The sequence below is a fragment of the Aspergillus piperis genome, assembly GCF_003184755.1.
Source record: "Aspergillus piperis CBS 112811 unplaced genomic scaffold BO85scaffold_7, whole genome shotgun sequence".
NCBI classification, from domain to species: domain Eukaryota; kingdom Fungi; phylum Ascomycota; class Eurotiomycetes; order Eurotiales; family Aspergillaceae; genus Aspergillus; species Aspergillus piperis.
In genome coordinates this window covers 653,518-677,735 of record NW_020291597.1, presented here as the reverse complement: position 1 = coordinate 677,735, position 24,218 = coordinate 653,518, and the positions used below count along the sequence as shown (strand labels likewise).

General features: G+C 49.7%; 4 protein-coding genes across 4 annotated transcripts; 1 reads left to right on the top strand and 3 right to left on the bottom strand.

The window, feature by feature from the left end:
• Window positions 1-348: 348 nt before the first annotated feature.
• BO85DRAFT_512663 (ankyrin repeat-containing protein) lies at window positions 349-4,004 on the bottom strand (the record flags this gene model as incomplete). The annotated part of the gene is made up of 9 exons (XM_025664668.1): window positions 3,790-4,004; window positions 1,699-3,714; window positions 1,590-1,648; window positions 1,497-1,543; window positions 1,290-1,398; window positions 966-1,239; window positions 729-914; window positions 509-699; window positions 349-453 (listed from the first exon to the last, which is right to left on the bottom strand). The coding sequence occupies exons 1-9, from the start codon at window positions 3,926-3,928 to the stop codon at window positions 349-351; spliced, it is 3,126 nt and encodes a 1,041-aa protein (XP_025516419.1). The 5' UTR covers window positions 3,929-4,004.
• A 3,743-nt stretch (window positions 4,005-7,747) lies between these two features.
• Window positions 7,748-10,510, bottom strand: BO85DRAFT_512648 (HET-domain-containing protein; the record flags this gene model as incomplete). Its single annotated transcript, XM_025664667.1, has 3 exons — window positions 7,748-9,688; window positions 9,772-10,275; window positions 10,501-10,510. The coding sequence occupies 3 exons, from the start codon at window positions 10,508-10,510 to the stop codon at window positions 7,776-7,778; spliced, it is 2,427 nt and encodes an 808-aa protein (XP_025516418.1). The 3' UTR covers window positions 7,748-7,775.
• A 1,044-nt stretch (window positions 10,511-11,554) lies between these two features.
• On the top strand, window positions 11,555-13,287 carry BO85DRAFT_448534 (putative alpha-1,3-mannosyltransferase). Its single transcript, XM_025659957.1, has one exon. The coding sequence runs from the start codon at window positions 11,676-11,678 to the stop codon at window positions 13,209-13,211; it is 1,536 nt and encodes a 511-aa protein (XP_025516417.1). The 5' UTR covers window positions 11,555-11,675; the 3' UTR covers window positions 13,212-13,287.
• An 8,141-nt stretch (window positions 13,288-21,428) lies between these two features.
• On the bottom strand, window positions 21,429-23,944 carry BO85DRAFT_437662 (beta-glucosidase; the record flags this gene model as incomplete). The annotated part of the gene is made up of 2 exons (XM_025658631.1): window positions 21,429-23,710; window positions 23,767-23,944. 2 exons carry the CDS (start codon window positions 23,942-23,944, stop codon window positions 21,429-21,431), a joined length of 2,460 nt encoding a protein of 819 aa, XP_025516416.1.
• Window positions 23,945-24,218: the final 274 nt, after the last annotated feature.

The window sequence follows — 24,218 nt, the reverse complement described above, 5'->3', positions numbered from 1 at the left end:
TATTCGGATTAGCCACGACTGACTAAAATCATGCTACTGCTTAACTAACTAACTTAGAGATCTTCCACTAAGCTATGACTTCACTCTCCCCTGGGATCACCACCTTATCGCTGACGATCGACGGCACCGATCGGGGCCCCTCCACCCTCATCCGCCGCGGTCCGAAACGGCGAATATCCCACAGTGGGCATTCGGCATTCCCACACACTCTTTAGATTCCACGGAAATACCAAGTGCATCTAGAATGATGGAAAATACAAAATATGTAGATTTGGAATCATTTCGTAAGATCTTTAAATTCTTGATAATCTATGTCGCCACTATCTATGCACCCGATCGGAGCAACCGCTAGTTCTTCAATCGCCGATCATCGCCATCCCGGTCCTCCAGTGCTTTGGCAATAAGCCCGACCCGGTCGGCCATCAGAATATTGATGCCAGCATCGACTTGAAGCTACGTAGGCGGAGTCAGTATATTTCAGACTTACTCCCCGGGTCATATCACTCACCTGGGCATTTTCTGGGATATTGTTGAGTGGTCCATACGAGCCACACACGAGCCCCGACCGCTGGACGTATCCGATCAGCCGAGGGCATATGATCAAAGTCTCGGAGGCCAGAACAATTCCATTGAGGCCCCACTGCTGGGCAAATCGCACTGCAGCTTGCAGGCTACCGGCTCGCTTCTCTCTGTCTGTGACTGGGGGTTTTCCGGCGTTGGTGATGTACATGACTGGATAGTTTGCTGTTTGAATGCCAAGAGAATGCAGATCTCGGGGGTGAATGAGGACAGGATAATGTTTCTGCTGTTCCCCAGGGTGAATACTTTCTCGAGGATTTTATCCACGAATATGTTGATTTCGATCGCTACTGGGGCTACCCCTGCTTCGGTGGCTTCGTGGATTCGGGGGTACTCTAAATCATTGTCAGCAATGTTCTCTGAGATGAGATACGGAGACGACTCACTGATCTCGACGTTGAAACCAAGGTTCTCCGGTAGCTGAGTCAGTAGCTCTTCGATGGTTGCAAACGAATCCTGGATAACGTGGCCTCGGGTGTTGGGCTTGATACCTTTGCTCATGTAGTCTACCGTGTGTCTCATCCTCTCTTGCATTTGTTGCGCTCCTTGCTCGTAGCCCCTGGTAAGAGACCTGGAGCGTGAATTCTTATGGTGGTGCCTGCTTCCCATGATGGATGTTGGATGGCCCATTGGGGATTGTATCTTGCTCGCATGCAGGAACTAGAAAGTTAGATCACTTTTAAGTAGTGCGTAGAAGTAATACTGCTAACCTGGTCTAAAGTCACATCATGCACTGGGACGTCAGTCCCAGACTCGCTCAAGGAAAAGTCGTGATATGCAACAGGTACAAGGTCCCTGGTCAATTGAGCATCTGGAGTACTTTAGCACATGATGTACATGATAGTAAAAGATAGACAGCAAATGACATACCAAACTATAACACGTTAGACCAGTAACTTATAATACGGAAGTTCAACATTACCTCGACAAAAGAAGCTCCCAGACTGGCAGCTGATAGGAATGACTGGGAAGAATGAGCATATAGTCTAGTTAGATAAACTGACACTCACCTCGACTGTGTTCTCTCCCAACTGTAAATAGTCATGCCCGGCAACATTTTGTCCGAAGCCTGTACATTGTCAGCAGCGACCGCAAATACACCTCAGCCTGTATGCTTACCTCGATGTCCTACGAGACAAAAGTCGTCATGACGGAGAAAGCATTCTCTCACAGAGGGGATGCTGGGATGCTGAAATGGCTTGATTATAAGAAATGTGAAGGTCACCGTAGCTATAGCCTGGAATGACCCACTCTCGAGAATGGGAATACTTCTCTCGCGCACCAGACTTTCCCGGTTCTCACCAAAGGAATTGAGATTGTCTATCAGCAGCGCTGTACCACCACCAAGCAACTCTGCTTGGCCGTCATGACCATCGCCTAAATCGAGGAGTTCTAGGCGCAGTTCTGCCTCGCCCGTGGTTGGAAGCTCGAAGATAAATGGTTCGTTAGCTGTGTCACCGAGAAAGGAAATGTTCATTTGACGGGCAGAGTCATTCCCAGGAGAAGAAACTTTCAGTGCAAGGTCATTGCCCGTGGCTATCGTTTTCAGTGATGGTGTTCGAAATTCAAATGGGTTCACCTGCTTTCCATCCTGCAAGCTGCCAAGGTAAACCACCAGTTGCGGCCGTTGATGTAGAGCCTTGAAATTGTCATCCTGCTGCGCCAATGATGCGGCAGTTAGCACATCGGTACCGGGCTCCCACTTGGATGGCCCTGTCATTCCCTTCGCCAAAGCAAGATGTCCCCGAAAAGCGGCATGCTCCTGTGCTGTCCAACCGCGGTGGTCCTTGATGTCCCGGTCGGCTCCATGCTCGAGAAGCACAGCGACGACACTCTGGTGACCTTCGACACAGGCGACAACTAGCGGGGTCCAACCGTAGATTGGCTCCAACGAGTTGAGCTCAGAGGCGCATACGGTTTCTAACAGTTTATTGAAGCGATCCGCCCTTCCGGTACGCGCGGCGACATGCAGTGGGCTGGCCCCTTCACAGTTCCTGGGCGTCCGACAAAAGCGAGAGCATGCCTGAGAGATGACCGCAATCAGATCCTCATAATCGTAGTGCAACACAGTAAATAGCGTTCGACTGAACAATGGTGCTATTCCGTCGTCCTTATCGGATGCGTGCAGGACTTTTTCCAAGTAAACCAGAACAGATGAAACGGCGTCTCGGTGGTTGCCAACAACCGCATACTCAAAAGGTGAACAGTCTCGTTTGTCAGTATGCATAATCAAGCACCATTGGGAAGCCTTGTTCCAGCTTTTAGCGACATTAAATATTGCCACGCACTCCCATAAAAGACCGTATGAAGCAGCATAGTGCAGAGGGAAGCGCCCGAGAGTATCTTCCGAGAGCAGAACCTCCTCTGATCTGGGCCCTAGCTCCCCAATCACCTGGCTGAGCAGATCTCGGATTTTACAAAAGAGTATACAGGAATACGGCGCCGATAGTTGCATCTTCCGGTAACCCAGAACCGTGAACAAGCGATTCAATAATGCAGCCTGAAGGGGAATATCGTTTTGAGGCAGCACATCAAATAGTAAAGTGTAGACAGTATTTGGTCGCAGTTCATATACCGCTAGCTCCAGCAGCTGGAAGAGAAATGGTTTCGCTGATGATTTGCTCTGCTGTAAGGACTCATCTACCATAGAAACCACGATTGAAGGTTGATCCTGCCGTAGTGCCTCATAAAGTGGGGATTGTGGGTAGACCGGCCTGCTGCTGGGATCTGAAAGTGCCACCTGTAGATGAGCAATCCATAATCCAAGGTTTCGAGCCAGAGCTTTCCTCGATGTATTTTGTTCCTTGAATTTGTCCAGATCATCTCGTCCAGCAGATCGGTTTTTCTCCCTACCCAGATATTTGTTAATTTTTGTGTGGATACGAGAAACCGCTTCAACGTCCAACCGTTGGTACCGCTGCAGTTGAGAAATTTCCTTAGTTAACCTAGAAAGTGATTGGCAAAGGATCTCAATGTCAAGCCGAGAGAGATTGTACGCCGTAGCTGTATCGAAGTTGCAAAGGCTTATGCGGTAATGGCCCTGTATCTCTTCTGCTTGCTTTCGAAGATAGCTTTCTTGCTCTTTGCGAAACCGAAGATGACCTGCGATGCTCAGGTCTAGGCATGATTGCACTTCTATTAACAGGTAAGACATGTATAAAGTTAAGACACGTAATCATCATAATTTTTTGTTTCTTTCAAGTAACGAACCTGAGAAGTCGGGGCGACTTTGCTCCTCTGTAGCTTTCTCAACAGCGATCTTCAGCAGTCTTTTGAGCCGATTGTATGGAACATGATGCTCCGCCCATTCTGGGACTTGATGAAGGTGAATATTTAGACCGAATCTCATGTTGCAATTTTAGGCGGGTTCACCCAAGAATTGAAAGAGGGAGAGTAAGAGAGAGTTGCGATGTGTTGTACGGGAGTCTCACAACTGAGGGGCAGACCGAAGTAGGAGACAACAAACGGTTGTAAAAAAGGGTGTAACAAAGGAAAGAAAGTTAAAAGAGAATAAAGCAGCGATACTCTTGTAGGCCAAAGCCTTGTCCTACATGACCTCTCTTGGCTTTTCGAACCGCATCCTTCCTGGTGTCTTCGCGGATATTTACGTAGCTTGCCTGATTGCTTCATAAAAGGCAGGTAAGTACCCTAACATCCTTTGCGCTAACTTGGCTTGATGATTTTGGAATGTTGGTGATATAACTTTCGGAGGAAGCCGAGGAGGAACACACACACCATCCCCGTGGTTGTGGTATTCTCGGCACCAGATGGCATACAACATACAGAACAGTAGCTGTCAGAGAGACAGGCACCGAGAAGAGTAGCCGACCATCGCGCTATTCACGGGATCAGCCGATAACCCGTAGTCGGGGTGAGGGCAGATGGGAGATCTTGACTGGAGTGGCCGTGGTAGCCAAGGCTCGTATACTGCTAGCCACTCTACGAGAATGGCGCGAATATCCGCGTTTGACTGAAGCTTAATCCGGAACAAACCTAGAAGTGGGAAGGCTCCCCCAAATGAAATTACTGTAATCCATTTTCTGAACCTTAATTTCTACCCCTGTGCTTTTCATAATGTGATCCGAAAGGATGGAGGACGATAAGTGCTATCAGGACTGCTACAGCAGTCTGCCACCACAGCCTCTCACTTGAGCAGAATCCACCAGAGAAAGCGCAGACTCTTGCTGCTCATAATAGAGACGCCTTAGCAACTCAAGCCCAGCTAGCGTTGGTGGTACATCTATGTTACTCAATATTACCCGACTGGAGTTGACGATTGGATTGTCGAGCCGCTGTGAGACCGGCTAACTTCGGATTCGAACCCAATCTGCTAGAGCGGGATTGATGAACTCCGCTACCAGTAAACATCAGATGAACGGTACTTTTGTTCTCTACCACTAGTCTCATGGGTGCTCCCCCGGAATTTCTGCGGCCTCTGCTCACTCCGCTGGCGGCTCATCCTTCGGTCGGCTGCCAACCATGGATCCACTATCGATCAGTTCCAGCGTTATTGCGATCGCAACATTAGCCGCTCAAGTCTGTTCCAAGTTGTCGGAACTACGATCCTTGTACAAGTGTCTGCCTGGTCGGCTGCACGCTGTCAACAATGAGGTTGCTGATCTGGAAGTAGTCCTCCTGGAAGTTGCCTTTGTGGTGAAAAAGCGGCAGACCTTCCTAGAGAAGGAACTATCCTCCATTCCCCACCTCTTGAAGCAGGCACATACCAAGCTGAATGAGCTCAAGGCTATTGTTTGCAAACTCACTGCTGTCTGTCGTGCGGGACGAGTGCCCATATCTTTGGTTCTTTCCTGGCGGAAGGAGGAGCAGACCAAGTTGCAGGTGCTGCAAGATGATCTTCGAACGATCAAGAGCAGCTTAAATATCATGCTCGGGGCTTCAAACTCGTCAGTGTCCTCACATGGGATTGTCTTACATTGTGGGTTGTTGCCGAAGCTGACCTCGAATGCTAGGCATGATATGATGAAAATCCGTCTGGAAATCGAGTCGTTTTCTACAATAACAGCACATTCAATGCAGCAGCAACAGGTTGCGTTGCAAAACCATTTTAGCGGCGCTCTTGTGGCAGTTAACGAGCGCATAGCAAGGGTAGAAGAGATGCTTCGCGAGCAGGCCCTTCAAGTCAGTGAAAGCCAAACCATCCAGGTGGGCTCGTCATACATTGCATCTCAACCTCGTCGAAGACTGCCAGGGATATCTAAACCCACCGTGCTACCCGCTTCCCCGCGCTCGGAGGGTATCGGTGTGAGAGTCGCACCATTCATCGTTACCTGCGGACCAAAGTGCATTTGCGCATGCCATCGTGAGAAGAAGTCAGCGACTCCTGCATTCCTTGACCGGGTTGTTGGACGGCTTTTTGTCGGATACTCTGGAGTTCCCGCCTTTAGTCCGAGATGTACTGTCGATACCTGTCAAAAGTCACGAGCAACTCAAGTCAGCCTGGAGTACTGGTTCCCGATCGGCTTCTGGTCGTCGACAATTGTTAGAATGCAGGTGGGCTATCAGCCTAATGTTGGATCACTGTTGCAGTTGGATACGCTGAGACGAGTGCCGGACACCGCGCAGTGCGTGAACTTTGCTCTCAACGGGGATATTGAGGGCTTGAAATATCTCTTTACTCATGGCATCGCCTCTCCGCGGGACGTCAGTACTACTCGAGGATATTCCGTCCTTCGATGAGCGCTGTACGGAAAACAATATGAGACTTGTGAGTTCCTTATTCATGCTGGCGCAGACCCAGACTACAGACCCATCGCCGCAAGCGACAATAGTCCGAAAAACAAAGCCTGCCATTTCCTTCTCGAAGGGGGGCTGCCAGACAATGCCGTCAAGGCTCTTCGCACGATAACAAAAGGCGGATATTTAGATGAGTTCATCGAGAACTCCAATTTTACCCAGACTCACAAGATTGTCCTAGGCATATCCCTGAACAACCTGGAGGAGGAGATTATTCAACATCCTGAGGATATCAATGCTGTTGATGCAATGGGCCGGACTCCACTAGCTTGGGCAGCAGCAAGAGAGGACACTCGAGCGATCGTCACTCTGTTAAGTCAGGGAGCTGACCCCAATATCATGGATGTGCAACACTCAGGCCCCTTATCAAATGCAGCGGCTCAAGGTCATACTGTCAGTGTTCGTCTTCTCCTAGAAGCCGGTGCATATCCCGATACCGCCAAGTTCACCGGAGTGAGAAAAGGGAGCCCTCTCAACTGTGCCGCACGGAATTCTCGAAGTGTCGTATTGCTCAAGAGTCTCTTAGACTTTGGAGCAGAGGTAGATGTCTCTGGGACAGATGGCAAAACTGCCCTCCTCCAAGCAGCACGCATCGACAATCCCAGTTTTGCTATGCTCTTGCTGGAATATGGAGCGGATATCAACGCCACTGCTGCCGATGACTCGACCCCTCTTACGACTGCAATTACCTATAATAGCCACAATGTCCTTCGGCTGATCCTTGATCATTGGCATGAGTACTCGTCTTGTCCCCGTCTCAAGGGACCGCATCTTTTGCAGATTGTCGCGCTGTATGCTGATTTGGAGACCATTAACATCCTCACGGGAACTGACCATTTCCGGGCAAAGTATGACAATCGATATACTCATGGGGATTTGACTGATTACCTGCGCCAGCGGCCCGATTCCACAGAAAAGTTGGCGGCTGCGTTCGATGAGCTGCTGACCATCATTAATCAGCGACCAGCTGTGGATGAGTCGCTGGACAGCCTGATGGAGGCTGGATTTTTTTCTTGTTTACCTTCCCCAGTCAACTCGCGACAGGAAGATATGCTCCAAGAGCCCGGCAGTCCTGCCAGCTCGGATAAGAGCTTTGCAGATGCGTTGGAGTACCTGTCTATATCCTCAGATAGCCGGATGAAGGCATGAAGGGTACTCCGTCAAGGATATCCTCCATCAAGGATATTCCTCCTTGATTATTGGCTCGTCGGTTACGTTGTAGTCTATCTGATTTACCTGAGGATCATGTATATTGGTAGAAGCTTCCGTCATCATATGGATCACAGAAGGACATTAGTCATAGGTTGCTACTTTGGGGTTGTTGGGGCAAGCAGGTGCTTTTAAGGAACGGTTGAAACAGTTTTAGTTATAGAGGTCTTACATGATAATTTCTTCCTAGTCTACCATGCTTCATCTCTAATTCCTGCAAAGGGCTGCCATGATCACACCAGATAGATAGTCTGCGGCTCACAATCATCGAAGACCGGGGTGAGGCCAAAATCATAAAAATGTGCGTAGAAGCCAATCCGTTTGAACTGCAACCTCGTCTGATTCGGACACTTCAGCAGCACCAACCCGGCAGACTGGACCCCATCTTCGTACTGAACAGGCTCCGACCATACTTTCCCATCACCTCTCGATACGATCATCAGGTAGACTTCCTGTTCCTCAAGATAGTACCCTGCATGATCCAGGAATATAGTCTCACTATGACTCTCTTTAGTACCGTCAGCCACATGGACATATCGCAGTTGAAACTTCTTATTTTCCTCCTCGGGATCACGGTTCTTCAGTCCAGGGAAAGCCCGCAGCATGCCTTCTGGTATTGGCTGAAAGCGAGCTTCCATCCGGGCCGCTCTAAGCTTCGCTCTGAGTTTCACATATCCCCGGTCCCCTTGGTCGACTGCCAGTTGCCCATAATTGTCTCCCTCATACTGCGGGATTATATCGTGACCGAGAACCTCAATTTCCGGTCTCGGGTTATAGAGATTCTTTGCAAGAAACTCAACCGCCCCATCATTGGCACACCACGACCATGTCGGTGCGCGATAATGTTCCGTTGGGATCATTGGCCGACGTTCTCTTTCCCCGAACCACCGATCCATCCCAGGACTCATCGCGTTACGGGTGGCCCAAAGAAGTCCCGAGGCCAGATCCTGGACCCATAACCCGACAAGGTACTCATCGTTCAAAGCCAAAGCATGAGTGCGCGCGATGCCGGCAACCGCTGGTAACTTGTCGCTTGGGACGGTGAGATCGCGACAGGTGTAGTCTTCCACGATTTTGTACCAGGCTTTGTATAATTCTGCTTTTTCGGGACCTTCTGCGCCCGTCGAAGATGATGTTCCGCCGATCTCTAGCTTATCCAGTGACTTGTGGCGTCGGGGGCGTTTGGCCAGCTCGACATCGCGCCCATAATCTTTTGGTGAGGGGCAGGTAAATAAACCTAGACCGAGCATATCAGTTACTCCGATGTAGAGCTTTCGTGGTGATAGGAGTCGTTCCTGTAGGGTCCAGCCGCGAGTATTCCATACTGACGAGTCCAGTTCGTCTTCGGCGGCTAGGTAGGGGTTCCAGAAAAGGTGGTCCAGTTCACCTGTGTAAGATGAGGGTTCGATGAAGAATGAGCCGTTGACTCCAGGGTGGCTGTCGATGGAGTATGTAATGGGAATCAGAGATTCAGAGTCACATACAGGTCGATCAAAGACTTTCTGAAGGGGCGTATCCGTGGCAGTCAAGTAAATTGTCAGGTATGATGACATGTAGATGCTGTGCATTTTGGTCGACTCCGAGGCCCAGTCGCGTCGGGACTGGTCCTGTTGGATCTCAAGAAGACCCTTCTCTTTAGTTCTTGTTTCTTTCTGGATGATGCAGAGGCTGTCAATCCACAAATAGGAAATGCCCAATACGCAGCATATGTCAACGACGTCTCTGAAACCAGGCGGCAGAGTCGCCGTGGGGTCAGCTGCTGAGAATGGCGATAGTGGGATGTCCTGGTAATGCGCTTGGAGATTGCTGGGAGTTGTGGCGAGGAACTCGTCGGAGCCCCAGCGGTAGCTGAGTGCAGCATACTTTGGGACGTTGGAGGCATTTTGACAGTTTGAACCATGACTATTCAGATCTTTGGTTTCCACTAAGCGTAGCTTTTTCCCTTCCTGGCTTTGGGTGATTTCGATAAGCCGGAGAGGCAACCTGTCGGCTATGGACTCCCCATGGTGGATAACGCTGGAGGCATGATTATGGTGCTGGTCGCATTCAGTCAAATGGTCTCGGATTGTCTTTGTGTTTTCAGTGGATAGCCTATCTTGATCCGGATGGGGATATGCGATGCCTAGATAGCGTGCAAGGGGGTCATCTAATCGCAGTTAGCATACAGACTATCCCAGTTGGAAGCCTATATACTTCAGACCATGGTAAGGGAAAATGACGATAACCTACCAGAATGGGCACATAGCTTGAAATAAATTAGGCCATCAGGCCCAGTCATGTCGCCCGCAAATCGATCCTGTCCTGGTCTGAGAAGATCCCATTCAATTATGATTGCGGCGAATTTACTTCTCTCGTTGTCCGAGGCTCTGAATTCTGCCATCAGTGAAACCTTGACCACCTTGATTGTGGAGTATTTACGATCGTGCTCTTCCGGGGACCAGCTGCGAAGACGACGTTCGCTAATGCCATCCAGCAGCGATCTCCGGAGCGCTGGGCAGAACGAGCATCCTTCCTCGCCTGACGCCCTAAGAGCCGGTAATTCGGGGAGGTCATCCCGACAGTCGAATTCGATAGGAATGGAATGTTGCCCAGCTGGGAATTGTAGGTGGGGTCTGCTGGTTTCTGATCCAACTTCAGTGAAGCCGTATCTCGCTAGGGACTCGGCGCTCAAGTATAGAAATTTGCATCTGCTGCAAAGGGTGGATGGCATTTTCCATAGGAGGAAATCGACACCTGACTTGTTTCAAGAGGATTGATGTGATAAACATCATGAACGACGTTCACTTTCTGCACCAGATGAGGAGAGGTGGGGTAAATCGATAATTAGTCTCCGAAAGACGATTTCGACAATGATCTACTCTTCAGGGAAGACACGTGGCGGGCGTGTGTGGCAGCAGATGGGCTGATGCAGCTTGTTGCCTTCGACTTAGGCCTTGGTGTATCTGAGGTTCGACTAACAGACAGACATATTGAATTATCTTGTGTTGCGTGTGAAATAGACATGTGCTATTGATTCACATGTGCATAAAGTGGTCGTGCATTGCACATATTAATAATTATAGTTATGCACGACACTCTATGCTATAATGTTTCAAATCGCCGAGTGACTGCGCCATTCTCATGCACTGTCCAACTGCACCCGAACATGGCAATTCCATTCCCAGCATATCTGCCAAGCCACTGTGGCAGAGATTATTGACTCTCGTAATAGTGGAATGGTGGGTGATAAGTTAGTGCCATAAATAGCACAATTGACGGAGAATTTCCTGTAGTCTAGTGCTTACCTTGTTATCCCTGCTAGTAAGCATCCCGACCGGGCTTGCAGAACAGAGTTTGCTTTCACTTTGACAAAAGCCTAAACACGACCTACGCCTTTAAGAGCCCCCCTGTGCTCTAATGATTTCTTCGCATATGGTCGGAATTCACTATACTAAATACCAATGGACGACTTAGTTGAATGGGACTCCGGAACGCCGGATCTGCCTGAGCAACGATCGGCAAAAATCTTCTCGAGCCTACGAAAAAGATGCCAAAAGGAGCCTAGCACGTGAGTAATCGAAGCCCAAAACGAACCTTGCGAGTCGACTAAAGTAGATTACCATTGGTTAAGCTCCACTAAATCGGTGGGCCCAGAGAGGCTTAGCCAGGAAAAAGCATGTTTAGCTTCTTCTCGATAGGGTCTGTCTGCCTGGCCGGACCCCGATCCATGCCCAGTCAACCCGACAATCAACGGAACTCAGGGGACCTCTCGAGGGGTTCAGCCCTACTAGGCCCATTGTTCACCCACTTGACTTGCAACTCATTAGCAATGATCTTTGCATTTTGCCAGTGGTCTCATGTACCCCTTATTTTCCCGGCCCCCGATTAGCGGCGCCCGGCTTGATCCTAAACTGGGATCCACGTATGCACCGGTGCTAAAGATTCCTCCTAGTCGCTGATGTATTAATTTACACACCACTTAAAAAACATGCCATCGCCCCCGGTCATGACGCGAGGCCTATCCGGTTCCGGCCTTGCATGTTTGCCCGCTGCCAACGTCATCCGTGCAGGCAGAAGCAATCCTCTGCACGGAACTTGCTCGATTTATTCCCGCACACTACTCATGCTCCCTCAGTTGAAGTCTTCGTTGCACAATGACTTGGGATGAGTCCAGAAAGCTGCTCTCGCACAATATGAGCCAATTTGCAGCTATCCGGAGCCAGCGAGGCTTTCGGATTGTCTTCGCGGCTATCGCAGTCATATTTGCACTTTCCATCTTCATGCTGCTTCCGCCAGCATCAACGACGACCAAAGTTCTCGGATTCGGGCAGGGACAGAAGCCCACGACCCAGTCATCTTCAGCTGAGGCTATCACGATAGATACTAGTCTTATCACCGATCTATCCCAATACTTTGCGGACTATCCCATCCAGAAACCCTTCAAAGAGAAGTTCGGCGAGCTAGGCCGCCGCAACCGAGTTCTCCGCGACTGGCTCATTCAAGCCGAAACCTCCCAGGACTCTACCACCAAGTCCATCTTACGCAACGCGATTGAAGAAGTCGCCATTGCGCAATATCCTTTCCTGCAACCTCCCAAGCAGACTCAGTCCCACCAATCTAGATCTTCCCGTCACCCAGTACAAGACCTCCGCGCTTCCTTCGAGCCCGACTCTGCCGGTATCGTCATCCCAACCAGCGACCATACCCTCCGTTATGCCGCTCACCTTATTGCCTCGCTTCGCTCTGTCCTCAACTCTACTCTGCCTATTCAAGTTGTCTACGCAGGCGATGACGACCTCTCCCCTACGAACCGGAACCACCTGTTGACTTTGGCTGCCTCTGGCCCCGCCATCACCTTCCTCAACATCCTCACCGTCTTCGATGACACAACCCTCAAGTTGAAAACAGGCGGTTGGGCCATAAAACCCTTCGCGGCATTGGCCTCCCCTTTCGAGAAAGTTATCCTTGCAGATGCCGATGCTGTCTTCCTACAACCCCCGGAAGCACTCCTCCAGCATGACGCCTTCGTCAACAAAGGCGTGCTTCTTTTCCACGATCGTCTCCTTTGGAAGCACGCTTTCGAGGGCCGTCACGAGTGGTGGCGGGATCAGATACGCCGACCTAGTAAAGAGATGGACACCTCTCTTGTCTGGACGGAAGATTACGCCGAAGAAGCAGACTCGGGTCTCGTGGTGCTCGACAAAAGTAGGCCGGATACATTCATGGGACTGTTGCATATCTGCTGGCAGAATACGTACGATGTGCGCGAGGAAACTACGTATAAGATCACTTACGGGGATAAGGAGAGCTGGTGGTTGGGATTGGAGTTAGCTGGCGCCGAGTATGAGTTCTCGAAGCACTACGGAGGCATCGTCGGGTGGGAGAATGTTGATGATAAGGAAAGAGTAGGTGTATGTAGTTTTGTGATAGCGCATGTGGATGCTAAGGGGCGGTTGCTGTGGTATAATGGCAGTTTGTTGAAGAACAAGGGACAGGTTGGTATGGAGGATGTCTATGAGGTTCCGGATAAGTGGATGATTGATGCAGAGTGGGTTAAAGGGGCGAGGAAACAGGACCATAGTTGTATGGTCGGTGGTGAGGTCAGGGAGCTTACAAGGGACGAGTTGGATGTGCTGCAGAGGTCGATTGCTGCCGCAAGGCAGGTGGATACGCTGGTGCGTACAAGTTGACCTTATACATATAGTTATAGATTTACGTTGCTACTAGGCTATCTCGGAGTTTTTAATTCAGCGATATACCCACTGACTTTGCATGAAATTGTGCCTTCTTGCCGGCGTCGTCGTAACGATTGACCTGTCAAGTCTGCTGTTACTTTTGGCTGTAGTAGTGCTAACTCGGTCTCGTAATCACAATACATCCTATGCCGACGTGACTAAGTGAAGAAAGCACATATTGTGCAATTCATCCCGCTTACGCTCGATATCGATTAACAGAGGTAGTTAATTCATGTGCGTGAAGCCCAGGAGCTGACTTCCCATGTTAATAGACGAATTGATGTGAAGAGTTTGATTGCTCCATAACCTCATGATATTCATGGAAGAGCATGAAGCTGACTTGAGCTTCGTGAATAACCAGCGTCACCACAGCATAATATGCCGTATTGAATCAATTACATCCATCACGTCCTTGCAGCTTTAGTCAGTGATTAACTAATTTTGTTGCTCTATATAAAGCCCGTCATCCTCCCTCTTCGTCTCCCCTTCTCTTCTTCCTAACCACTCACACGGATCACAAATAAATATTACTCAGTGCCCAAAGATACCCTCAGAAAAATTTACTTCTCCATGGATTATCACTTATCATATATCTATTATCTACAAACCTTAGCCAACACTTACTCTCTGGCACTGCCTGCTTTCGCTGTTTGACACAGAAAAAGATCAGTTGCACTACCGACTTCAGTCGTCAACTGAGCCTTGTGATACCAAAGATATCTTGACACATCCCTCAGACGGCCCTTAATCTTGATTTCCCTCTCTCATTGTGTCTAAGACTTCAATATATGGGCAATATGCAGCGATACTCAGGGGTACCATGCATGGTATCCTTCACACACGCATTATATAATGTTCAAATGTGACAGATCCGGGTCACAAGGCAATAATCTGCAGATACTTGAGCTCATGATCTTTCCGAAAGATCGAATTGGAGTGGAGGCAGGTACGACCCTTCTTGGCTACCATCATGGACTCATCTGTACTGTTACAGTGTCTAAATACTGCTGAACAGATATTAAACGAATTAGGACACTCATTGCAACGCACAAATAGTGATACTGGGTTCCACAACAGACACATGAGTTTTCCTCATCTCATTTGGCTGATCGCCTTTATATACAGTGCGGGCACGACGCTGATGTCAGGGATATAATATGATCTGAAAGCAAGAAGAACGCGTGCACTATCCTTCCGACGCTTGAAAACGGTCGGCAATGCGGTACAGCTGCTGATCCATGACGAAGGTACCGAGCAGTTCGAGAAGAACGATTAGATTCATGTCGTCGAATGCGAGATTATATTGCCATGACTGGTACAATCATTATCCCTGTAACGGCCGACCATTATATAATCATCTGCCTCGACGAAATGGGATCTGTCGTTGGTCCGTCGGCGACGGCTCAAAAGAGATGGATCTCGCCGACAACAATTTATTCCTCATGCGTGTCTTGGGCGACTGGGTTTGACCTCCCATCTGCTCCGCTACAACAGACGCTAGTCCAGACCGGAACTTTCCGACAATACGTCCTATCAGGGTAACGTTTTATGTCTCAAGGACCGTGTATAGCTATATACCCACTAGCAGCAGCGAGTCACCATGTTAGGCGAAAAGGTCATTCGGTTGTTAAGGTCATTTGGTTTTGCCCTGCTGGGTCAAGACCTGATGAGTGAGACATGTCCCAGTATGTGCCTGTTTTGAAGCGCTACCTCGACCTAAAGGAAATAGAAAAAGGGTATTAAAACCTAATACTCTATTGCTGAGGCTGAGGTCCTTAACCAGGTCCCTCTAACCCTGTCATAATGCCCACTCTGGGAAATACCGTTGTACATGCAGCTTCTGCTGTTCAGACTTCGGAGCATTTCACTGCTGCAACATATACTTTCTATTGACACGTCCAATAATCTGGTGACTTTCACATCATGTTTTCAGTTCAATGAGAAGAAGGGGGGATTGAACAAGAACTTCAATGGCCTCATTCCTTCGGCGCTTGGCGACATGTGAAACCAAGCTCCCAGACCGGTATGTCTCGAGATGAGTGGCGTCGCCTGTCAGTACACCAGGCAAGATCTACCTGGAGGCTGCGGCTTGAGCAACCTCTTTGCACTCTTTGGTCATCTTCCGGAGTGCAGGACAGCAATCAGATTCAAGTGCAGATATGGGTTGTGGCCATTGTTGGGTTAATGGTAGCCTGGGTAGGTCTTCCCTCCATTTCGGTATGGCTCCTAGCAAAGTCACAACAGAGATCTGGCACGGTTTCTGAGAAGAAAAACCCTGAGGATATGTAACTATTGAGAGACCAATCATTGTGTTAGCTACGGACTCTAACAGGTGTTGATCCTCTTAGCTCTTGAAACGATTGTATTCAGTTTCACACTTCCCGCTCATCATCGACCGTGAAGCTTCAACCGCGCATGCTCCAGACACAGGACTGCCGGCTCTAAATCCCAAGGTTGATGCCGAATCCAGCAGCCAGATAACCTTCAGCGCGTAAAGCAGCGACGGAAGTTGCTGGAGGAGAGTGAGAAGCTAGATGCGAAGGAGGAGGGAAACGATCATTACCTCCTACATCGACTCGGCGCCATAAGCGACTCGGAAGAAAACAGCAGAGCGTACCATCACGCCTGCAATTCGACTGTGCTGAGAAAACAGTACCTTAACGTTCACAGTGTGGGCTGTGATAGACCGGAAGACTGTCGAATGGCTTAATGATATTACTCTCTTTGCTAGTAGCATTGAGGCAAATAAAAATCTGGATAATCGGCCTTTGGTTCTGCTCGAAGTCCAAGTGCCCGGACCGTCTTTTGGCGACAGTACCTACAGACTTGGACTCACTGGCAACGGAGACCGGGTGATTCACTTTGTGAAAATCTTCACGATAGACCACAAGTCCGGGCCCAGTCTGTTACTAATGGCTACATGCATTTGGACCTAGCTACATTTGGCGAGTGTAACCATGACGGTCTGTTCTTCAATAGTCCAGTCTTCTTAACAGATCATCCTACACAAATATCACAACTCCCTCCTATCTTCCTCATGCATGGCCACCTATCCAGCTTATGTGATAGAAAGGCAACATCAATGTCTCTAATATTCGGGTCTTTACTTCCTCATTGCACAACAGATCCTATGGGGAAGTTCATGGACACGTACACAAACTTACAGTAACACTTGCCGGTTGACCCAAGCAGCGCGTCTTTTCCTAGCCATGCAGCAGATCCAAGCCACTTCCGATGGATATCTAGCGTGGAGCAGCGATACCGTGTCTAAATCTCTCCGGAATACGCGTCAAAGCCTCCAGAAATAGCTCTGAAACGGAGATTGAGCCGGTGGTGCGCTTTTGCGGACTTACGTGATAGGTCGGCAAGGGGGAAAAGTTAAATGCATCTCACTGTCCATGTGCTCATCTCGATATATTTGACCCGCATAATGAAGAGTCTATTTGTTTGCGACAGCGAGAAGTTGCTTTATATGGAATACCTCAGCGAATATGAACGAGACACCTCCCCGATGCCCTCTTTCCTACGGTTCTGACCTATCGTCATTCTCGCGCGACTGTATCCCCCTACACCGTCCTTATTATAACACGTCGGCTGAACAAATATACCTGCTACCTGCTACTTTGTCATTCCCACCGTTCTCGATCGTGGCAACAATAAATGGTCGAATCAACGAGCAACACAGGCGAACTTTTGGGGTGCTGTGGAGAACTAGACAACCTCGTCAGCTTTGATAGCTTGACTGTTTTCCTGGTTATTTCGAGGTCACAGGTAACATGCTCGTCGAGTCAAAGGAGTTACACACATCTACTAACTCTTTTGAAGCCAAGCCATGGGACAATCTCCCCGACGGTCGACAACCGGATACAATGGCCAGGCAAGCATCATTCTCACTCGCTTTACCTATAAGATGAATGAAGAGGTCAATCATGGCCTTAATATCTTTTCTTGTCATCAACTTCCACAAGAATTGGCGCACAAAATGCCCCGACATCTCGATTTGCGCAACATAGGAGAGTTGCTCCTGGTAGACGGCAAATCCAAACGCGAAGTTGAATCCATGCTTGATTACCCCATGCTCAGAGAGCATATTTACGACACATATTATATATTTCACCAAATGCGTGTCTCTTCCTACTACAGACTATTTCTGAGACCGCAATGTGTCATAAGCAAGCGATGCAGTCATCCATAACTATGCCACAGGTCAGTTACTGATATACCAGCACAGGATGCGGATCTGGAATTACAATAAGTATACAACACATTTTATCGGACGGCTGATCGACGATGAGTTTTATGAATTCAAACACTGAATATCAGCACCTTGAGATAGGGTGTCTCTCCTGTATTAAAGAGATTAAAACTAGTCTCATGCTCGTTCAACTGCATCCACCAGATGGAGAAATAAACAGATAGGAGTCGCTGGGAAAGCTCAGCCTTCGTCTGTTCGGTCTGAACTTCCCCTCCGCTGAAACGACAAAGTATATGCACCTCCATTTATCCTGAGGCCTTGTATAGAAACGATCATCATCGACAGTCTTGGTTACTTTGATGAAGGATCTTTCAGTCAGAGATTTGATCATCCCATGACTGCTTCTGTCTTTATCAATACCTCTACAACACATAAACACTCCAAGTGTGATAAAGTGTGCAGCTTATTTACCAAAGCTTCCAATCCGGAACTTGACTAAAGCAGAGATTCAACAGCTGGGGAGGGACGATCAATTTCGAATTCTGTATAGTGAGAAAAAGCTGGTGTTGGGAACTTCAGAGACAGACAAGGGCCTACTAGTCCTCGGGGAGTATGACTTGCAGTACGCAAGCAAGCCCAACGAAGAAACATCGGACTAAGGGAAGTAAGAGGAGACACTCAAGCATAAAGACGATCCTCGAAAAGGATAGAAGAGAAGACATGGCACCCCGGCAGTGGCGGTTACCGAGTAAGGTTCGCTGCGCCAACGGTATGATGCGCGTACAATAAGAGCCTCGGGGACCATCTCTATGAGATAAAAATGCTCGAATCTCTCGATGATGACTCCGTGTATTCCCATTAATGATCCTGTGACAGACATCTACTCGCCTTCGTGAAGTCGATAAACGCGGAAGCTTCAAAAAATCCCATGGCGGTTGTTACTACATCTCCTCCGCATGATAGGATAATCCTACACAACATCCATTTCGCAGGATGTGCCCCTGGCAGGAAAATATTCGTCAAAAAAAAAAAAAAAAAAGGTTTCCGGTGGCTCGCTTGAACATTTTCTCTGCTAGTCGTCTAGGGTCAACATCTTCGATGGTCTTCCTACGAGCAGGTATGTATTGCTATTGAAACCCTCTTGGATTACAAAGATAAGATATAGGATTTTCTTATACCACAGACAATACTCGGCTCATTATTGGGTGTGTTCATGCATGACAAGCAGCGGTCAAATATACTGACGACGATGATTTACTGCGCATTATCAACGACTGGCGGTAATGCCTATCTTCACTTTCTCTGCCTCGATTCATCTGCCATGACCTTTCCGACATCCCTGCAACTGCGTTCCTGAATCGACGGTACTTCCACCTCAGTGGGTTGGGCTAAAGGTAGGGGGGTTTATGACTTTCCCTATCAGAGAGCTGTATGAAAACCGCAGCCTAATCTTGGCGATGAGCAGTTAGACAATAACATTGCCTCGGCACATGTGGATTATTCAGATCAAGTCAAGTCCACGTGGAACGTGGTATATATGCAAACGGCTTTAGAACAGTTCAACTGCTTGAAGCAACATCATGTTTCTGCCTGGGCTAACTTATTATTCGTCTCCTCTCTCGACTTGACCTGACTATATACCATCTTCATCCACATTTCCGTATTGTCTTCAGGCGTATACTGTCTTTCTCCATGCCTTGTGCACGACACATTCAACAAGGCCACATACAAGTTTTATCACTGAGCTATCAGAGAAGTACTGCTCGTATACAGCAGGAATATTTTTCAGACAGAATACTACGAACACACCGCTCCTCGCACTATCACATCGATTCTCCGAGGCAGTTTTACTTCGAAATCAGTGCAGAGCAAAGCTTTAACTATGGAGGCAACCCACACCCTGGATCTGGGGATAGCACTCGCTATCTAGCTAACATGTTCACTAAATATGGCTCTACAACCCATCTACAACGAAGATGCCAGGTGGTGCCCCTAATTGAAGGGACAATGTTAACTTCCCTACGGTTGTCTATACATGGCCCATGGCCTTGGGATTCACTGTGAGCTTAAACCGGTTTGATCGGCAGCTATAGATCCTCTGTCAAGGGTGCAGTGGGCGAGTACCTCTTTTTTGACTTGGTGGCTTGGCTTGTAGAAGCCTCGCATATACATGCGATATGTCCTGTCTGGCTATCAGTCAATAGACTTGTCAGTATGAAGCCTTGGCCTTGTGCGTCAATCATTCTTTGACGGGCCCGGGGAAAACACTGAATAATAAAGACCAGCCATGATGATTGTCGAAAGTGACAACACCAGTTTCTAACAACCTCATTGCGTGCATAACTTCATATATGACCAAATGAATGCGGAAGAGTGGCGGGCGCACGTCTATTCCAATTACAGCTGGGATGGCTGGAACTTCTTTAGGTTGTCCCTAGGTAATGGTGAACAGATAACCTGGATCAATGAGTGACTAACTATGCGACATAATGTATATATCGGAAACCTATAGGTTAGTGACCAAGAGTGACCTATGAAAATAGGGTATAGCTAACAGAGCAGTAGAACGAATTACCAAATACATGAGGCAAGCAACAGCCCATGAGGAGCAACAGATACAATATACCGCTGTTCTTGGACATTCTGCTATGGCGATGTTGCAGTCAAAGGATCGAGGTATATTACATTACGTCCTCTACAATCGCCACTCGAGCATAGCATTCAATGGCTCAATCTCGATCAGCTGCTAAATACCAACAAAGCAAGCGATCACTATCATGGATGACTTCTTCCATAAATAAGCCTCTCCATATAAACTAGGATTGCGCACCCGATTTATGGTCCTTGGGTTTGCCTTCCTCAGAGATGATACTCAGCACCATGGCTGAGAGGTATGGCTCTGCTTTTCGTCCACAGCAGATGAATGCTGGTCATTACACGCAAATCCCTCTCATGGACCCTGCAAGATAACAGCTACTGGACCATATGGATAATGGTTCCAAAAGAGTTCTACCAGGCATCACGGGGTGAATACGCGACCAATTGAAGCCGCGCATTTCATTCGAAGCAATTTAGCCCACTCCGCAATCTGAAAGATATCTCCCTTTAGTTCAGGTCTCCACATGGTTCACTTTATCATTGAAGAGAGGGCTGACTCTCTTTGGATTGACTTCGTTCGTGGTCCGAGGTACATAATTATTCAAAGGATGAGTATGCATACTCTATGCTAAGTGGAGAGTTACAAAACTCAGATACTCATATCATGGAAACAAGGGCGCGATCGCCGACGTCGGGTATATCTTTCGGGACAATCTGCCTTGGTCGCTGAAAGCTGGAATAGGAACCAAGGCATTTAAGATATTGCGTGGACGTGCCAACTAGGGAATGGCGTCATCAGCCTTACGGTCCCTGAGGAAGAAGAGGTTGAGATATTGGGGCTGCTGAGTTGGCAGCGACTTAGGATGGTATATTGCAAGGCCCGATTTTGGAGGCAAATGGAGCACTAGCAAGGTGTGAGAGAAGGAGGAGCCGCATGAACGGAAAATGGATCTACGTATAACTGAATGTGGACATAAGATGGTCATTTGGAGGGTTTTCCGCATTGTGAGGGAAAGGACAAGATAAGGGTGGCAGATTGCCGACAGGAGGTTGGAGGAAGATGCCGGAGATGTCGGTCGTTCTTAATAGTCCCGGCGCTAGGTTGGTTCTATTGGTGGCGTCCGACGCCGTTCATCATGATTTCCGAGCAGTATTTCTCCGGATCAAGGGTCGAGTATATATTACTCAAAGAAGAAAAGATCTACTGGAATCTTCCTCCAATAGTTTGGAGCGTCAAACGCCTAAATCTAATAAGAGCACCTATATCTAATCACAAATGTCACAGGCATAACTGGATTAGCAACTATCTACAATCATAAAATACATATCATATGCCTCATGCTAGTTACATATCACATCGTAAAACATCCTCCTCCAATCTACTTCCTAAGCAAAGTAGCAGTAGTATTGGCATGGAAGTCACGGCTACTGAAACCAGCCTTGAAAGTAAACTCACCCGCCGGGATGCGCCAATCTTGCGCCGTCACATCCCAGTAACTCACATCTCTGCGCATCAGCTCGAAAGTCACCTTCTTGGTCTCGCCCGCCTCAAGCCAGACCTTCTCGAATCCACGCAGCTGGCTAGGGGGGGTACCCGCGGGCGCAGTATCAGGGAATCCGACGTACAGCTGTGGAATAGCGTAACCATCCACGCTGCCAGTGTTGCTCACCTGTGCAGTGAGGGTGTACACGGTATCCCAGAGAGCGGGGTTGCCACCAGGCTGGACAGAACGTTGCTCCGGAAGGGCAGTCAAGTTCGAGGCCACCGGCTTAGCAGCGACCAGCTTGGTCAAGTTATAGGTGGTGTAACTGAGACCGAAGCCGAACTCGTAACGGACGGGGATGTTGTGGGCATCGAAGTAGCGGTATCCGACTTCGAGCTCCTCGTCGAACCAGCTCTGCCAGTCGTAGGTACCGTTGGTAGCGACAGCGGTGGTGAGCGGAGCGTTGTAGTCCGATTCGTTGTAGGCGATCACATAGGGCAGCTTGGCGGAGGGGTTGGCGTCGCCGAAGAGGAGGTCGGCGATGGCGTTACCGGCTTCCTCACCGGGGTAGTGGGCGGCCAGGATGGCGGTGACGTTGGGGTGGTCGGCGAAGGGGAGGACATTGACACCAGCGGAGTGAGTGACCACGACGGTGTTATTGCAGTACTTGGCAACGGCTTCGACGACGGCATTGCCGTTCCAGTCGAGGGTCAGGTAGGTGCGGTCGACATTTTCCTCGGACCAGGACTTGAGGAAGACAAGGCACACGTCGGGCTGCTCGGGGTTCCAGAGCTCGGGCATGGACTTCTCCGTGATGAGAGTGTTGTTGAGCCAGGTCTGCACCCGGCCGCCGTACTGGCGGGCACGCGTTGTGATGGCATCCTGGGGAGTGGAGAGGTAGCTGAAGCGGCAGGTACCGGAGCCACCGGCGTTAGCGAGCACACCGTATTCGAAGTCGGTCTGGGTGGAGGGGCCCTGGGTGTCGGAGCCGGCGTCGTTGCCGACGATGACGATGTTACGGGGCTTGCGCAGGGGTAGTGCGTTGCGCTCGTTCTTCAGCAGGACGGTGGATGCAGCGCCGTGTTCGCGGATCATGGCGCTGTTGTTGCCGCGAACGTCGCGGTTGGTGGGACCTGTGAACTTCCAGTCGTAGAGCCAGGTGTCGGGGGGTGAGTCGACGTTCAGGGGACCAACAGAGGCGTCGACGCTGGGGTAGTTCTTGTCTTGACCGAGCCAGAAGTAGGGCGTCATGATGCGCACGATCATGTCGTCGATCCGGTCGGTGGTGATGGTGCCGTTGTTGATGGCCTCGGTGAGGTTCTTGCCGAAGTAGGATCCCTCGGTCCACAGCTCGCCGTAGACGGTGAAGCCACCGGGCATGGTCATGTCCATGCCGCTCTCAGCGGAGGCGACACCACTGTGGGTGGCACCCCAGTCGGACATGACATAGCCTTGAAAGCCCAGCTCGGTCTTGAGGAGGTGGTTAAGGAGGTACGAGTTCTGGCACGAGTGGGAGCCGTTGACACGGTTGTAGGAGCACATGAAGCTGGCGACGCGAGCGCGGGCGGCGTTGGCGAAGGGCCACATGTAAATTTCGTGAAGGGTGCGGTCATCAAGGTTGGAGGAGACAGAGTCCTGGATGTAAGTTGTGGCGTTGGCGTCCGGGGCGTAGGTAGGGTTACGCTGCGTCTCTTGTTCGTTGGCAATGAAGTGCTTTGCGTTGGCTTGCACACCGGCGTCTTGGATACCGAGAATGGTCTCCTCCATGCAGACACCAGTTAGGTAGGGATCGGCCGCGAAGCCTTCCCAGGTACGTCCGTCATAAGGACTACGACCGAGGGGACCGCCGATGGGACCGAGGACGACGTGGGTGCCCTTGCCCTTGTGCTCTGTAGCCATGGCATATCCACGGTCGTATAGCAGTTTACGATCCCAACTGGCAGCGGCGGACACACCGCTGACGAAAACGCTGGAGTAGTCACCTTGCTGAATACACTGGGGACCATTCTGCAGACAGAGACCAGTGAAGTTGAGGCGAGGGATGGGGAGAATGTTTCCCACGCAGGGACCCGGCTGACCGGTGGCCATCCAGGCTTTCTCCTCGACTGTGAGCTGCGATACCCAGTTCTTGGCCTGAACCAGGGCCTTTTCCCAGCCACCCTTGCCCTTAGTTTCGGCTATGACGAGGTCAGCGATACGCTCATGGCTCCTCATGAGGACATAGTGGACTTACGAGAAGGGAATACCGGTGGGGAGCTGCCATAGGGAGTAAGGATAGAGGTATTGAGAGGCTGGACGTAGCTGTTTGGCTCGCCTACATGGTTGATAGGTTCCTGGCAAGTGCTGGCACCCACGGATGGAGCCAGCAGCAGGCCAGACAAAAGCAGGGCGTGGTCGGCCGGGACCTTCATGGCGTTGTATGAGCCGGACTTGTCAAGTTGCTGGCTGTGAGCACCTATCCTTCATCTTCTACCGCCGACAATTGCACCCTTATATACCTAGATACATACACACCCTGGCTGGTCGCGGTGCATTCCCGGGTTTTGCTGGAGTGGAGAATGCGGAGGCCCGCAAGGCCGGGTTGGATGAGGGCTAGAAAGCCGGGGTCGGCCTCGTGCCGAGCTGGGACTCCACAACCGAGAAGCGATGCCAATCGCGAGGGTTTTGACGGCCCGTTTCTGCCCA